Here is an 18,054-nt window from a genome sequence, read left to right as displayed (position 1 = left end):
ACAGTGTTAGCAACCATGATACCAACATTTTAAAATACATTTCTTTGATGGAAATGCACTTATGCAATATTGTTTGATGGGATTTTTTTTTTCATCTTTATGTGCCATAAACATCCACTGTGGTGTAGTAGAGGTATACAGTCACAGAAAATGGAATTATTCAGACAAAATATAAGCAGGTAGGCTACTTAAGGACATTACTTTTGACACAACTGAGTTGACTGGAGAATTTGAGAATTTACAGCATTTATAGACTTTTAGCATCAACAACACAATAAACTCAGTTTCCCATAATGCCGCTGTACGTGGCAGCGGCAGTGGAGGCGGGACAAAAGTTATCGGTTGGACTTTGTTGCTCGGAAACAGTTTTGCGCGCTGCCGTTTGTATCTGTCTATACGTTTGTGGGTGTGTGTGTGTCTGTGTGTGCACCTCAAGCAGCTCTGCTAAACGGATTATTAGTTGGTCGGAGGGTGATAAAATCATGTCTGGTAACTGTTCAGACACTGTATTAGCCTGGCTGGTGTTCAGTACTCGTATTTACTGAGGGATGAAGAGCAGGAAACAGAGGACGGTCAAAGCTGGAAGCAGCAAGAGGAAAGGTAAACTGTTGTTAGTTCAGCTAGCCGCTAATGCTAATGTTGTTAAATAGCTGTCAGTCTCACATTAGCCTCGCTTGTTAGCTCGCTAGCTAATGTTATGCTCATTAAATTTGCTCCCTTGGTTTATGTTGATGTTTTTACATGTGTTGTCAGCGTTTTTAATGTGCCTAGTTTCTAACGTTGTTCACGTTTTGGAGTAGTTAGTGGTTTTGCCAAAGAATGCTGTAAAACAGACTTATAACCTTTTTTTTAAAGTCTTTAAAGAACATGCTCTAAAATATTATATCGGCCTTGAGGGTAGAATCACCTTTATCAGTCTCCTTAATGCCCGGGATGTAATTAGACTCTGACAGTGGGGTTTTGATTTAGTTGTTGTGATTAATTTCCAACATTGAGGTGAAGTGCTGTGTCCACACAATAGATAGATAGATAGATAGATAGATAGATAGATAGATAGATAGATAGATACTTATTAATCCGCACGGGAAATTCACAGTTCCAGCAGCATCAACAGACTTAGTGTCAGCTTGCTTTCAGTTTCAAATACACACATTTACCCAGTTATTGCATTATTAGCAATAACATCAAATCTATTTAACTTAAAAACTCAGAGCTTGAACAAATAATAATTTTCATGGTAAGATAATGTTAATTTTCTCAGTTAGTTGTCTTCAAATGTCTTGGTTTGTCTGGCCACCAGTCCAAAACCTAAGGTTAAATCATGTTTGACTAAGAAAATACATCAAAATCTCACTTTTGAGGAGCTGGATATTTGGCATTTAACTGTTTGTTTGATTCAATCAGCTATCCAAAACTCCAATATATTCAGTTTACTGTCATATAGGACAAAGAAAAGCAGCAAATCCCAACAACTGAAAAGCTGGAACCAGTGAACTTTTGACATTTTTGCTTTAGAAGTAATAACAGTAGTTCAGAGAGTTTTATTTTGAATATTTCTTGTATGCAGTGTGATAGATTTGCAGGCTTTCCGCTCATCTGTAGCTTTCTATAGTGAGGCTGGTTGATGTGGCTGAAATCGTTATCACAATATTAATATTTTCAGATATGAATATATCATAGTATAGCAAATGTCTGCAAAATCACCTATAAAAGAATCATTCATTTCATTCATTCATTCATTATCTATACTGCTTATCCTTTAAGGCTCATTAACTTAAACATGTTAAGATCCTATCATCATTATATTCTGCAGAAAGACAATAAAAAAATTGCTTTTTTCTTGCCTTCGGTGTAATCCAAAGTAACTCTTTTGCAGTCTCCAGCGATGTGTCCCCCTCCACCAGCCTCCCTCCTCTGGTCGAGGGCCAGCTGAGATGCTTCCTGCGGGTGACGATAAGCCGGATGTTATGGACAGTCCACAAGCCTCCCTCTGCAACGTTCATCAGACTTCGCTGGTGGGGAGAGTCATCCAATGGGACACACTTCTTTCCAAGAGATGGATCACAGCTCTCACAGAAGAGCATCAAGACCACAGCTCGCTTCGCCATCCGCTGTGGGCCAAAACAGTTCACCTCATATCTTACAGGTAACTAAGAAGACTCATATATTTTTGAGGCGGCTATACTGCTAAACATATATTTTTAAAGCTGCAACTTGTCATTTATGAACAGATATGGGCTCATTGGTGCTGGAAGTTCTGACAAAAGCGGATCATTTGCCTATTGCCCGGGCTCAGGTGGCTGGCATCTCCCGTCTTTCTCTGTCACACCCCATTAGTGGATTTTACACCCTTGTATCGCCAACATCTGAAAAGCTGGGAGAGCTACAGGTGTGTGGAAACATGAAAATTCCCCTGAAGACAGCTTCTATGGCAAAAAATAATTAAATGATAGTGCAGCCAATACACATAAGTCCTAAAATACTCACACTATTCATACACAAGATTGCAGCTTTTAATTTTACCTTTTACTCCCTCAGGTTTCACTTAATTTGGAACCACTGGCTGAAGCCTATGACAGCAGCAGCTCAGGTCCTGCCACCGATATAAGCGTTGAAGGACCACAAGTTGCCACACTGACTGTGCCCTTGCTGCCCAGATCACTCTCAGCTGGCAGCGGAAAAGAATCAGTCGGGAGCAGCAATGGAAACACACCAAGGTTTGAAGGTTATGTTGTTGCTATTCATGATTAAATGCCTGTGTCTTATTGTGATAGCTCGCCACTTGGGAGTTTAAATTTGAGCATAATGATGTTATTGCATGTATGGTTGTAATATTTTCAGAGGGAAAGACCACTTATATTTCCAAAATGCCCAGAAAGATGAAGGCAAAGGAGGGTTGCTTGAGAATCAGATGCCGATAACAAACCGATCTCAGACCAGTCAAACAGCTGTGAATCCCTCAAATCAGGAGCCACCCAATGATATCATCTCTGGTTGGTTGCTAGTATTACTACATGTCAGATCGGCTTAACTACAAGTTTGACTGTTTCTGAACAAATATCTGACATTTCCTTTCATCTCAGTTATTTTAGAGCGTGGGAACAAGCTTAGAAATCGCCATGGTGGTATCAGCTTTGACTTGTAACATGGATTCAGCCCCGGCTCTGAAAGATACCCCTCTGCCTCTCCCAAAGGACAACATCCTACCCCCTTCCAAGTGAGTGTTTCAAAAATTAGTTTAAAAAAACAGTAATATTATAATGCACAGTTTACAGTACTTTATTTCTGTGTCTGCAGGCCCATTCCCTCTCCTCCTGGGATGTTTCTTCAAAATATTCTGCATGCTGATTCAGCTCTCAAACACTCTGAGGATATGACTGTAGTCTCAGACTCTGGCTTAGAATGTGTTGCTGACATGGACAACAGAGCTGTAGATCTTCTCCTTGGCAGGTACTTATGTGTGTATTTACTTCCAAATGTGAAGGAAAATGTTAAGAAGTTTCTTTTTCCTAAGATGTGTTCTCTTCTTTTTTTTTTTTTTAGCTTAAACACATCTCCTTTGCCTCTCTGGGATGTAGAGGGCCTCTCCCCTGAATCTCTGTCTGGCCACAGCAGTGTTTGTGGGGATAGTGAGCTCAATGATCCACAGTACGATCAGAGCTTACTGGAAAATTTGTTCTACAAAACTCCTGTGAGTGGAAGATTTTCTGATGACTGTCAAGAAACAACACATGCTCTATGTTATAAACAAGTTTCAGTTCACTTGGTATTCTAGCAGAAGGTTGTTTTAAGTCATTCTTGCCTTCTTTCAGATGTCAGATGTCAGACCAGATGACAGAGAGGCAGACGGTCAAGAAATAATGTCCTCGAAGAAAAATCAACCAAAACAGCTGACACGGTCTGGACCCAAGATTAGTGGAGGGTAAGGACCTTTACACGCTTCTTGAGCCATGCTGCTTGGACAGTAAAAGCTCCTTTTAGAGGCTCATGAAGGGAGGTGGGTTTTTAATCCTTTCACCTAAGGTAGCCACTCTAAAAAGTACGTAATGACGGTGTGACGTGGATTTAAGATAAGATAATATAGAACTTAAATAAAGGAAATTCTTGTGCCAGAGATTGCTCCTATATATACAGTAACACACACAACACAAAAATATATATATATATATAAATAATGTAATAATGTTGCGCATGATAGTGAATAATGTAGCACATGATAATGAGTAGAATATATGACATTAACTCCAGCATAAAAGTAGTATTGCATATGATACTGGTAATATTGTAATTATTGTTATCAGTTGTCACTCCTGCAGAAGAGGGAGGAGTTATACAGTTTGATAGCCACTGGTAGAAGAGACTTGGCCATCAAACTGTAAAACTATGAAAGGACATGTCTTCACCTTAAGGAAATTGGCCAGGTTAATCAAGCAGCTGCACAGGATATAGCATATAGTATGCTTAAAAATATATAATATGCAGAATTAACTAGATATAACCATATTATTTTTTGTCTCCTAAATACAGTTATTCACCATATTTTCACTGTGTCCAGCCTAAATCCAGGGCAACAGCAGTCTCCAGATGGTGTTGGTATTCTTCCTGGCCTGAGCGCAGAGCAGTTGACTTTGCTGAGTTTGATCCAAGTAGCGAGAGTGACCATCGACTACCTTACCGTACCTACAGGCACCACCACCACCACACCGAGGAAGACCTCCAATAAAGGGAAACCTCCTCGACCATTAACCAACAAAAAGTGGTAGGCAAAACATGACATTATGTTGGTCTCATGTAAAAATACAATTGTTACCATGACTAACAAAAGTCTGTCTTCTTTTTTTTTCCAGCACTTACTTTGTTGAGTACGCACTCCCAATGGCGTCTACTTCTAGTCGGTATGATGGTGGCAAAGCTGTGGGTGGTGAGGTGACCAGAGCTGTTTCCAGCAAAATCACAGGAGGAGGTATGACCTGTTAATGCTTTTATGAAACCCTCCTTAGTGAAAAACACTGTCTTTGTCAGTCTGTGGTACTGGTTTTGTGACTGTATCTGACATATATTTCTTTTTTGTTTTTAAGCGGTGAAGTTCCTCCAGCACTCTGTATTTCCTGTCCACTTCAGCACAGAAACAGTTAAACAGTGGTGGGAAACTGATCTGATTTTCACGATTTACTCACGGAAGAACGACCAAAAGAAAGTACGTAGCTCTGAAATGAACATTATTCATTTGATTGGTTAAAAGGAGTATAAATAAAATGAGCAATTAAGAGCGACTGACTTTTGGGAATTTGTTTCTTGACAAATGTATACCCTAAAGTTTACATACCTACATTTAGTGGTTGTAGTGTAAGTACTTCTTGTAATAGTAACCTGCAATTTTAACATATTAGTACTGTTATTTAGCATAAATAACAAATTCATGTTTTCCTTTTTCTTTCAGTTGCTTAGATCTACATTCAATAAAACTCATCAGACAAACCATAATGACCATGCCCTTTGTTGTTGCAGCCTGTTGCCGTCGGTAAGGCAGTTCACCCACTGCGTTATCTGCTGCAGAGCAAGCAGCTGACGCAGTCTGTTGTCTTACCTGTACAAAACCTGGAAGGACACCGCGAAGCAAAGGAGATTGGACCACTCGTGGTAATATTCTGTTTTCTTAACCCAGAAAGTTATGTTTTCCAAGCCCAATACTTGTGACCCAAATGGGAATAATAAAAGTATAATTTTATTTTTTTTAGGTGTCACTACAACTTGCCACAGACAGCAAAAATTTCTCCTCTGGAAAAAGCAAACACAAGCTGGCTTGGAGAGACACATCGCCTTCACAAACTGCACTTAGTCCTCAGAGAGAGACGAGCCCCAGACCTCAACCTGTTCATACTGGCAGAGAGGAGTTACCTACTCCCTCTTTAGAAAACTCCAGGCTTAATATTTGGAGTCCACAGAAACCCACAAAAGAACCCACTCCTCATCCCGGCCTCCACACATCACCTTATAAATCAAGGCAGCAGGTGGAGGAGGACCCTGAGGTCCTGCTGCATACTTTACTCATGGTGCCAGATGGAAAGAACTTCAGCTGTGGGCCCGTGCAGGCTCCAAATGTGTACTTGAACTGTAAACTCTTTTGGTGCGATGAGATGGCGAGATCTGTTGTCAGCTGGGGTCAAGCAAACCCTTCTTTTAACTTTGTTCAGGTTAGTCCAGGAGATCAAGTCTCCTAACTGTATCTAAAATTTGAAATTAAGCTACAGTCAAACAGTTTAAATGCAGGATCCTATTCACCCATAAAACATTTTCTCCATTCTTTGTCTTAGGTCACTCCTGTGGCTTTAACAACTAAGCTGTTGGAGCGGATGAAGAATAATGTGATGGTAATCGAGGTGTGGCAGAAAACTGGAAGCTCTCAGCAAGATCGTCTCGTGGGTCTTGTTAAATTACCTCTTCACCAGTTCTACATGTCATTTAGGTAAGTCAGGGAAAGACAACACAGACAAAAACTAGTCTTCAACTTTTAATGACTGTTGAATATTAGTGTGAATATTAGTTGGTTTTCTCTCTCATCTTTGATAGTAAAGTTTGGTTAGTTAGCTTGGGGGGCTACTACAAGTGAAATGGAGAGAAGCTATAACCTAATTTCAGAGATGCAGTAGGCACATTTACACAGTACACAGGTATTTTGTGTAATTTTCTTAAATTTGTACTCACACTGGTAGGCTTTATTGGAGCTTCAAGGACTTATCTCTGCCAATGAATGAGTCAGACAGCCTGTTTTTGCTAAATGGTTTATGTAATTGCCATACAATGTTATGTTTTGCTTATTTTCTTTGGATTAGCTACTATATGTGTTGAGATTTGTTATGCGTTTTTATTTTGTTGTTGATTGTTCTGTTATCTGTTCTTAATTCACTTCTTGTAATATGTTGTCATGTGTTGCAATATGTTCATCTTTTTCTGGATTGCAAAAAACAAAAACAGTAACACACCTGCCCTCTGGGAGGCACTGTGATACACCTGCTCAGAGAATATGTTGTAAAATGTCACAACATGCCATAAATGTTCTGAACTCTACAAAATGAAATTATCCTCCAAATGACACAGCACACACTGTAAATTTGGCCTAAATTACACTTGTCATAGAAACGCTGCATCTGAAACTAGTAACCATCCTCTGTCTTTTTTTCTCTCTTCTCCAGGGATCCAAAGATAGCCCACCTGCTTCTCCAGGCGCAGTACCCTGTTTTAGGGGTAGACTGCTACATGCCGGTCATTGACGTGTTCTCAGGGAGTTGTAAAGGAAACCTCAGGGTTGTTCTGGCTATGGGAGGATCAGAGCAGATAGTCGCCCTCCAGCGCACCAGGGATGAGGAATATGACTGTTTGTCTCATCTTGTGAAACCAGTTCATCTGCTCGATCACCAGCCACATTCTCAAACAAAGGTCATTGATAATTTTGGTAACACAATGCAAGTGCAGAATTTTTGAATGTGATCTTGTCAGACAGATAATTGCAGGTAGACAGGCTGTTTATAGAGAAGTGCCTGGGGACTTTTACCAGAAAATGTTGATGCAGAATTAAGTGCTAAAACTGCAAAGAATTAAGTGTGCATAATTCAAAAGTGTTACCAATGAGTTAGATAGTGAATGTGGATTATTTGAAGATTTAAGAATCACTCATCTCATGCTAATGTCATCTGGAAAGGTTCAGACTCAATGCCTCACTCTCCTCCTAGGCTGTTTATCTTATATAACAACACGTACTGTATGTGTGTGCAAATATGTAAAGAAAGCCGCACCTTTCAACCAGTTCATGTCCTCTTTCTTTACTCAGTGAGTGAATGTGGACAGGAATACACAGTGACTGTGTTGACAAGATGACAAACAAGATAACAAGTCCCATTCACCTCCTTTAACACTTGTTTTTATCCCTCAGGTGATGGCAGCACAAGGGGAAACTTTGAGAGAGCATCTATTTGTGATAAGAGTGGAGAAAGTCAACGGGCTGACACCTCTGCAGAGTACAGTGTGGGGTGAAGCTGACTGCTACGTCCAGTATAGTTTCCCCTGTCAGGACGGTGACCCTGCTGCAACAGTGGACCAAAACCTCATAGAGAGTAGTAAGGCCATTCAGATAATAAAAACTCACTAAAATCACAGAAGTCTTTCTTCCCTCTGCATTACTCTAACTTTTATCTCATCTCCAACAGGTGTGAACCTGAAACCGTTTCGTACCACCACCACCCTCTGTGTGCCAGACCCGATGTTTGGCCACACTGAGACTCACGTGCTTCTGGCTCCTGAGGGAGTTCCTGTTCAGAGGTTACTGCTCAGCTCTCTTTCAACTCAAGGCCTGAGCAGCGGAGGAGGGGTCCAGTTTGAAGTGTGGTGCAGGTTTGTTGCTTTCTGATCCATTTAAATAGAATTTGAACTTGACATGACATACTGTAATCACACAGCTAAAATGTGGATTAGAAACTGACTTCCTAAGGTGTAATGTGCCTGAATAATGCTTAATTATGCCTCTGCATCAAAGTGTACAAATGCATGTGATAGCCATGTAGGACATTGTGTGTATCTCTGCAGGTATTATTATCCAAATGTCAGGGATCAGCTTGTGGCCAAAGGACTGCTTCCGTTGTCTAAGCTGTGTGCCATGGTCACGATGCAGAGACAACATCTTAATGAGGCCCAGATGTTCTCCCTACCCCTGATTCCCAGGACAGATAGTCCCCCAGGACATCAGCCCCAGCCCTCAGGTATATAGATTCACAGAGCAATGGCATTTTGATATTGTATGGACACATATTTAGCATCTTTAATGTTGTGACTGGCTTGTTTTGTTTGTCAGGCCTGCTAGATGTGTGCATTCGGTACAAGCACCGGCCTGTGAGACCTGAGGCACAGACTGGTAGAGGAGCTGCTTCTCGCATTGTTACACTTGTGATTCAAGTGCACAGAGCATCAGGTCTGCAGGCAGCAGCAAGGTACATCACTACCACTGTGTTTTATGGCTGCGTTTAGGCTAAAATACAGTGTTAATTTACTCATTAGAATGTTGGTGTCAAGCAGAGTGCTGCCGACACATCTAATGCATAGTTGCTGGAAGGAGATGCTGTTAAATTTTCATCTCTGAGTTTTGAAATCAACAAATGAAATTACATTCAGCTGCATTCACTAGTCTGATGACATGTGTCTCAGCAGCAGAGATATCCAAATTTCACAGCATCAAACTGAACGTATTTGCATCTCTTGCCACAGGATCATATCAGAAAAAGATGAAAGGTTCAGCTACTTTGCCAGCGTGGGGGTGAACACATACGTTACAGTCCAGCTCTCCTTCTTGCCTGAAAGTCAGAGGAGGAGTACTCGCATAACTGCCAGGACCTTCTTACCTGAGTTCGACAACCACATGGAGGTGTCTTGTGATCTGCTGGTTCAGAGAAGCACTGGAGAAACCTGCAGCCTGGCTGAGCAGCTGGAGGAGGCTTCTGCTGTCTTCACTGTTTGGAACAAAGACAATCGCAAAGGTTTAAGAAAACGTATTGTGCCTTATTGAGATTTTATTGAAGTTTCACTTCCATTAGTAACAATATTTTATTTTGTGCCATTTGTTGCAGCAGTGAATGTCTCCAAGCCTAAAGATGTTATGTTGGGCACAGTGAAAGTACCACTTGCTGATCTCATCCATAAAAGAACAGGTATGTTGTGCTCCAATATACTGCCAGACCAAATAGATTTTCTGACGAACATGCAGTTATTGTTTTTTCCTTTTCCTAACTTAAAGGTATTTCTGGCTGGTATGGAGTATATATACCTCAGGAAACAAGTTCTTCTCAGCACCAGCACGTCCTTGTCGGGGGTCTAGAGATCTCCATCAACTTTGCCCACCACTCAGACAGAGAGAGAGTCATTAAAGCTGCTCAGGGTTTAGGCTGGGTAATGGCCCAGAGTGACTATGAAATACAGGATGATGAAGAGGCCTGGGAAGAAAGCATCAAGAAACTCTATCTTACTTTTTCAATGCCTAGAGCTTGGCTACCAGTCCACTGTTTGCTTCTGCCAGGCCACAGTGAGCTTCAGCGCTCCACCTACTGCTACTTCAGGTACAAGTTTTATGACCAGGAAGCCTTCTGCTCTCAGATGAAACACCCGTCAGTCGTAGAGGGCGGGATGGACAACCAGGCCACGGTGAGTTTTGAAGGAAGTAGAACTGTGGAACTGAGAAGTTCCCAACCTTTAATGTGGTATCTACGAGAGGAGCGGCTAGAGGTGCAGGTGTGGGTCGCCTTCACGAAGAACAAAAGCAGAAGACCCTCTGACACAGACCGACTTGTTGGCTCAGCATTTATCGATCTGTCCTCTCTTGCAAAGACACGCAAGCAGAAGCTGACTCTCAGTGGTAAGAAATGATTGATCGTGTAATAATTTAGCTGATGAAAATATGACTGTATTTTGTGTATAATCACAGTTTTATGGTTCGGCAGGCGTATACCCACTGTTCAGGCGCTCTGCAGCAGATCTACAAGGGGCAGCTCTCAGGGTGCACATCACCCTAACAGCAGATTCTGTCCCCAGGGAGGCATCTACTGGAGCTGACATCCAGGTGGACTCTGACAGCCAGGGTGAGCTCTTATCAGAGGAGGTGGAAAGAGAAGATCAACCTCCCTCGTCCACTACTCCCAAAAAGTCATGTACACAAAGCAGACACAAGAATAAATCCTCCAGAACCACTCCAGACATCACATCTGTGCAGCACACTGAAATGAGCACGGATGACTCCTTCCCTGTGACGGTTGCAGTGGACCAGGCCATGCACCTGAATCTGAAAAGTGAGCTTATGACCCAAGTTTTTTATTTTTCCCTGTCTTTTTTTCACACAAAATGAAACTTATCTCTCTCTGACAGGCTGTCCTCTAGCAGAGCGCAGTGAAGGGACTCCATGCTGCTGCATTTCATATGTCACCGCTGACTCTGCAGAACCAGTGTCCACAGCTGTCATTGCCAACACTGACTGCCCCGTTTGGGACCATCAACATGAGTGCAGGTCGAATTATGTAACAAACTTCAGCTTAATTATTTGAAATTATTTAAAATTCACTACACAGTATCAGTCTGATGTTGTATTTAAAATTTCCAGGCTTTCAAAGGAGCTACTGATTGATCCACAGCAATCTCTCGTGTTCAAAGTCTGGCACAAAGGAGGTATGGAAGGCAGTTTTGGTTTATGATTTGTGTCAGATTTATCTGTTTGACATATTAATTCACTCTTGTTGGATTGTTTTGCTTCCTCAGAAATAGAGAGGGTGCTTGGATTTGCCTCCGTAGACTTGTCCCCTTTACTCTGTGGGTTCCAGTCAGTGTGTGGTTGGTACAACATCACAGACTTCAGTGGTCAGTGTCACGGCCAGCTCAAAGTGTCCATCACTCCGCTAAAGGGAGTCCAAGACCTCAGAGGACAGAGAAGAACTGTGAATGAAGAAGCTGCCAAAAACTCATCTGTAAGAGAAAATATTCACACCTACAGCACACCACAAAAAATATCTAATTGTGAAAGTAGTAATGAATGTGTGTTGAATGTGTGTGATTAACAGGCTTTATTGCAGACCCTTCCTCTCAGCTATCATACCACAGCCACCTACAGTAGCTTCCCCTCTCACATCAGCCGCTACCCTGAGCAGACAATCTCCTCTCCTGACCACACAGACAGGCTGTTCTCTGAGAGGTTTGTAAAGTACACTTTTTAATCAACAGTTATTTAAAAATTTGTCCACTGACGTTGTTCCATTTGGGTATTTATTTGTCCTCCTTACAACTAGGTCCAATGAGAGTGACCGTCATGTTGAGCACATGGACAAAGTACGTCTATACCATCAGAGTCTGCAGGAGCAAACAGCAGCTCACTCTGCCTGCAGCAGCAGTGCAGGTGACATCAATCCCTCCAGCTCATTCCTGTTTTCAGCACTCAGGTATCAGTCCTCAGATATACAAACTAACATCATTACTATGGAAATTGTTTGCTTTTTTAAAATTTAATCTGAGCTTTGACCTGGACTATTTGTTTTCACAGGAGAAAACTCAGTGAGCTTGACAACATCCAGAGATATTTCAGCCGTAAACTTTCCACTCCCACCTTCCCGTCTGTGACTGAGCAGGACTGTCACACCAAAACATGAGCAACACAGAGAGTCAGAGACAGACACAAAACAGCTTCTTCTCAAGTCCAACCAGTTAGTCGGAGAAGTCAACAATATCATTAGTGGTGAGCTGCTTGTACATGCAAAAGTTGGTTTGCTAATAAGTCTGAAATTATGACGCAACAAGCAGCAAATACAGCTAAGATTAGATAAGAGAGAATAAGATTTTTTTCATCAATAGTCTTTAGTGAATACATCATTTCATCATTTTAAATTGGTGACACATTTCCTTCTAAAATAGGTATCAATCATTTTACCATTTAAAGATCATTCTTGGCAGGTAAACTTTGTTTTAGTTTACCCAACCTTGGCAGTTGACCCAGAGCTCATTGTAGACACTCTACTGTGTAGCCTGCACACTGCTTCCATAAAAGGAGGTATCACTGACTTCTTCAGTCCTCTGAAGAAGTACTGATGGTTCTGAAATGTCAACTAATGGAATAAAGTCAGCGCTGCATTGCCATCACTCAGAAAGTGTTTCTGCTCCTGCTATTTATATCAAGTTATATTATTATGTGGTACTTTAGGACGGTAATTGACAATTATTTTCGTTATTTGTTAATTTGCTGACCATTTTCTAGTTTAATCAGTTCATTACTGTAATGATTAATTGATTAATCTGCTAGTCTTATCAATAGAAAATTAATTGGCTATTCCATTGATGATGGAATACTTGTTTTAGTCGTGATTTTATGTAAAAATTTCAAATATTTGCTATTTCTAGCTGCACAGATATGAGGATTTCATGGCTCTTTTTTTCAAGCATGATAGTAAACTGAATATCTTGCTGAATTCTGAAAGAAAAAAGCACTTAATGATAACTGACAAAGATAAGTAAAAAAAAAGAAAACCTGAAGCTTAATCTTCTCAAGAGCGTTGCTAAAATCCTCACTGTCCTATTCTCATAGGTCTACGAGGACACCACCTGGAAACGATTCCTTCCAACCCCCCCAGCTTCTCAACAACTTCCCCTGCCGGAAGCGAAAACCATCAAACTATCCCTGAAAATATCTCAAGTCTACGCAGAGCTTCAAATTCTTCCCAAGAAGATGCATCTATTCTGTTGTCTCCACTTCCGAAGATGTCTGAAGACCATACAGACTCTGAGGCTGAGGAAGAAAAGGATAGACGGAGTTACACAATTGTCCGAGTATCTGAGGTTGAAATCGAAGAAGGAACAGATGAAGATGAAAATGGGACAGACCGTGGACAGGACGAGGATGCTGATGATGATGACGAAGGGGAGGATGAAGATTACGAGGAGGTTGTGGTGAAGCCAAGGCATCTAAATGAGGTGACCTCTTTAACAGACAAAACCAGTCCTTGGACCAGCATGATGTCAGACCCTGACATGGTTTCTCTGGAGAGCCTGGAGGCACCAGAGGAGCCGGACCTGAACCAAGATGAGGAAGAGAGGAGGCAGGTGGTAAATGTGGAACCTCACGACTCCAGTGGGAAACACGAATGTACAAGACAAGGGGAAAGTGACAGTTTTAATGAATCAGCAGGAGACGCTTCAGACACTGAGACAGGTGGTGAAAGGACACAGCAAGCAGAAGGCCCCAAAGCCTGAACAAGGGGTCAGGTGACACAGATCCATCACCCTCTATACTGCATGCCACAGATACCCCTGATTCTTCCCTGGACGATCAAGATTCACAGCTCCAACCGTATCCTTCATCAGTATTTGTTGACGTGTGTCTGCCTGTCACATTAGTTTTTGCTGTTTTAACTAGCTTTAGAAAACCAGGTCAGATCACAGATTCATAGCAAAACTAGTTCTGAGTGTGACATATCCTTGGAGTGTCCCAATCATGGGTTCATGACACCACTTGGGGTCACTTAAAACAGTTTGTGGTTCTGATAAATTGCATTTTGTCCACTTCAAGTGGATAAGATGGATAAGAGTCTAAACAACTGTGTAACTGTGTGTTCAGACAGAACACAAGGCAAATTTTAGATGTAGCTCAACAGTATGCAAACGCACAGTCCATTTACAGCTAAGACATGTACAGTCGGTACACAGGATGGTTTGGACTACATAAATAGCCCTGGGGTGATATTTGCACTAATGACACCTGTCACTGATCGAAGAGAAACACTGCAGAGGTCTATGAAAATTGTTTTAAAAAATCACTGCTTTTTGGCATTTACCAGTTTCTCCCCATGAATCCTTGATTGTAACTTGCCTGTATGATGCCATTATGCTTTCTATGTACTTTTTTTCCCGTAACATTTTACATCAAGCTCGGTCCCTGTGGAGGTCCCTAATTTCTTCCTCCCCTCTCACCACCTGGAGGCATCAATGAGAGCCATAAAATTAGCTCCTTCCTTCTCCCAGACATCCAGTGACCCAGTGAGTATTTGTCACCAACTCCACCTTTGGCATTTACACTCACTCTCTTTCTTTTGACGTTTCACTCCTGTCATACTTCATCCTCTTCACAGGATATCTTCATGCCTTGGTATTAATTATAACTTTTGAGTTTAATGAATTCATTACTTATTCTAATTTTGCAGAGAGTTTTTGACACATTTGTAGTTAAAATTTTAGCCAACTGCTGCGTGAAATCATTGTGTTATTAATAGATCACATTTCACATGTTGCATGCTGAACAGAGGCCAGTCAAGAACTGTGTGACACTGTGTACCAACTTAAGTTTACTGTAATTTAAGACTCATTTGTACAGCATATACAGGTTGAGGTCCACCTAGTGTTATGTAATCAGACTCAACAAATATTTCAAATAGAAAGTTAACACACAGTTTTACCCTTTGTCCACTCTCTTTTGAAAAGAGCTCTTAACAAATGGAGGGAAAGTTCATGACGCTGATACATGAATACTACAGCTGCTTTTTAAAAGCTCTAAATTTCTTTCATTCCTGACAGAATTCCTGACGATGCTTTTACATTCTGATACCATCACTCCAGCTCAGATTAACATGAGGAGACTGTGGGAAATAAAAATCATGGCCTTTCTTATATTTTACACAAGAATAATCCACTTAACCCATGATTAAAAATGCAACACTCCAATCAGATAGACGTCAGCAGGCATTAGCTACTTTTCTTCTGCCCTCCTCTTTGAGTCTGACCCTAAACTTTTTATGTGCATCACATTTGAAAATGTTTGTCCATATCAGACAATAAAGCAAACTACTAAACACTAAAGATGTATTCTAAAATGTTTTTCATACTCCAATATAAACAAAATTAGAGTATCTGCATATTTAGTCAAAACTTGAAGACAGGTTCTGACTGGTTGACATTTATTTTGTCATATAAAATGTTTTCATGCCACTCAAACGCATAATTTCAAAGAAAACAGTATGGTAAATATGCAAAACACACCTAAAAAGCAAACAAACTGAACAGTCGGCTACACAGCTAAAGCAACAAATCAAGCTAAAACCAGCTAGGGACATACACAATTATCCTGGACTAAAACTAAATTCACTTATTCCTTCCTAACTGTTTTCTGAAGCCAATGTAGTCCCAATTTGGTGAACTAACATCTTTGACATTTAGTTAAAACCAAACAACAGAGTTGATAGAGCCATTTAATAGCCAACTTTGTGACACTAGTTATCCGGGATCAGCGTTCTCAGTGAAGCTGAGCTGCGCTGGTGTTCATTGTTCCATGCAATTTTTAAACTGCAAAAGCAAACATGTCATCTCTACCTTTATTTTCAGTGTTTTCCCTGCCACATGTACTTTAGAGCAGATTTTGACAAAGTAGTTTGAACAATCTTAAGATCAAAAGACTAATGTGTTTGTATTCAGTCTGTCAACTTCAACTCACTCTATTTAGAGACACTGCAGTGATGTAACTAAAGCTCTGGTTGTTCAGTTGCAAAAACAAAACACCACCCCCTGCCCAGAGAATCAACCCCATCCAACACTCACTCAGGGCTCAGGCATGTGTGGTGATTGAACACAATAACACAATTAAAGCAGACTAGGTAACAGGTATTAAAAAATATCACATTATGAGTTCGTAAGGTAGTTATTTATTGAATTAAATATTTGTTATTTCTGCTTAGAAATGACTGAATTGACTAATCAGTTAATTGTTGCAGCTTTGGTTGTCTTAAATTACTTCATGCTATGCTCTTGTACAAAAAAGAAACTTTATTGTATCAGAAATTAATGTGTCAGATTTTGCTTTATCTATATTCTGCAAATTTATAAAATGCAGTAACCTATGCACAGTCTTTCTCTAGAATTGTTTATAATGTAATTGAAGCACAGACTTTGAGCTTTAATTCAGGTGGTTTAAGCAAAAATATCCCATTATTGTTTTAGGAATTCTAACCATTTTTATACATAGTCCCTCCATTTTCAGAGGACTACACTTCAATCACATCTTGATGACTCTGTTTCATCTCTATCATGGTGGTGTACAGAAGCAAAATTACAAAAACTGTATCATTGTCCAAATACTTATAGACCTGACTGCACATGTAGCCGCTGTAGTATGAGGTGTAAGAGGTGATGTGGGAGGGACCTTTTAAAGAACTGGTTGGAGCTAGTTACTTGTTGATCTAAAGACTGCACACTGTGCACTACAGCCAGACACACCTGACAAGCCTGTTTGACAGTCTTAAACATGATTGTTACCCAAGGACAGTCTTGTGTCTGCATGTTTAAAATGGTGACTCATGCATTAAGACTTTATTATTATTTGAATAATTAGTGCAATTAATGCAGTTGTTTGCTTTCAGTCACGCCTTGTACCAGTGCCATGTTACTCATTTATTTATTTAAATTTCTGTGTAGAATAGAAAGTACCATTCTGAGGCTCATGGTTTTGTTACGCTTAACTCTGCAGTTTAATTTTTTTTGTCCAGGGGCAGATCTCTCCTGTTCAGAGCTTTCCTCATCGCAGAAGTCCTCGACAGCGTCCCAACATGTCACCATCATCTATGAAGAAAGAGACTGAAAGGATAGCAAAAATATTTGCAGCTCACTTTGGAGACAATCATTAGTATGTGCTGGTTTTAGCCTAAGACCATGAAAAGATCATGTGATTTTAATGTAACATTTTGTATTTTTATAAATAAATATTTAGTGTTTACTGTTTTTTTTTAACACTGGAAACTTTTTTTTTTGTTGATAAAGTGCTTTTTTTCCCCCTAGAACCTGTTTCCCTAAAACACCCTCAGGCTGTGGTAAAATTTATAGCCTGATTGTTTGAACTGTGCTTCATCTGACTGATGCTGTGCTATTTCTGGATTGATGGCACCAGGAATCTCCACTGTCAGAGGTCCTCCACACCTGCACAAGGGGGCTTTTAAGACCGACTAAAACAAGGCAGAAGCCCATGCTGCAGAGGCAGCGACATCCTTACCTATAGATCCTAAACACTTATACAATTTCCACGATGTAACTTAAAACATCTTTAGTTGGGTGGTTTTGTTTTTTGTTTGTTTGTTATTGCTCTCGTAGAGGTGGCACAGCCAATTAGTCATCAAGGTGTTGTACATGTTTTTAACACCGGAAGAGGCATCGTCTAAAGTTAAGTAAGGAATGATGAGGGGGGGGGGGCGGTGCAAGAGCTGATCCATGTACAAAAAGTCAATAGCTGTGGAGGAGGCTGATGTCGCTTATACCGCCGTGTTGCTGTGCGGGTATTTGAGGAAGCTGGTCGTTGCAGTGTAGATAGTTTGGAGCTAATGGCACAACAAGAGAACTTGGTTTTCAAAAGACAAACTTGTCATCATCTGGAGCTTGACGTTGGCCGCAGTAGGTAGCACACCTGGATGACCCCGGGCTTGAAGTCGTCATGACAGGATACACAGCTCTGCAAATGTTTACGTCGTAGGATATAGGCTAATGCTTTTATGCGGTCGCGGGACAGAA

The 18,054-nt window shown here is 40.8% G+C and overlaps 1 protein-coding gene across 1 annotated transcript; it reads left to right on the top strand.

Moving 5' to 3' along the window:
* The first annotated feature begins 369 nt into the window (after nucleotides 1–369).
* Nucleotides 370–17,274, top strand: c2cd3 (C2 domain containing 3 centriole elongation regulator). The gene is given in 35 exon segments (XM_051065376.1): nucleotides 370–600; nucleotides 1,877–2,146; nucleotides 2,232–2,389; nucleotides 2,539–2,717; nucleotides 2,842–2,993; nucleotides 3,084–3,115; nucleotides 3,117–3,217; nucleotides 3,298–3,450; nucleotides 3,544–3,691; nucleotides 3,813–3,922; nucleotides 4,556–4,759; nucleotides 4,848–4,963; nucleotides 5,079–5,197; nucleotides 5,509–5,640; nucleotides 5,739–6,194; nucleotides 6,315–6,466; nucleotides 7,194–7,437; nucleotides 7,931–8,114; nucleotides 8,205–8,388; nucleotides 8,581–8,753; nucleotides 8,846–8,981; nucleotides 9,256–9,524; nucleotides 9,618–9,695; nucleotides 9,782–10,396; nucleotides 10,482–10,826; nucleotides 10,903–11,041; nucleotides 11,135–11,199; nucleotides 11,290–11,495; nucleotides 11,589–11,719; nucleotides 11,814–11,963; nucleotides 12,065–12,161; nucleotides 12,163–12,256; nucleotides 13,100–13,861; nucleotides 14,439–14,547; nucleotides 17,043–17,274. Coding segments are annotated over 33 exon segments (6,309 nt in total). The 5' UTR covers nucleotides 370–548; the 3' UTR covers nucleotides 13,765–13,861; nucleotides 14,439–14,547; nucleotides 17,043–17,274.
* The last annotated feature ends 780 nt before the right edge of the window (nucleotides 17,275–18,054 follow it).

This window comes from Lates calcarifer, linkage group LG21 (assembly GCF_001640805.2).
Source record: "Lates calcarifer isolate ASB-BC8 linkage group LG21, TLL_Latcal_v3, whole genome shotgun sequence".
In the NCBI taxonomy this organism is placed as follows: domain Eukaryota; kingdom Metazoa; phylum Chordata; class Actinopteri; family Centropomidae; genus Lates; species Lates calcarifer.
The sequence above is the reverse complement of the archived record's forward strand: the minus strand, read 5'-3'. Positions and strand labels throughout refer to the sequence as shown.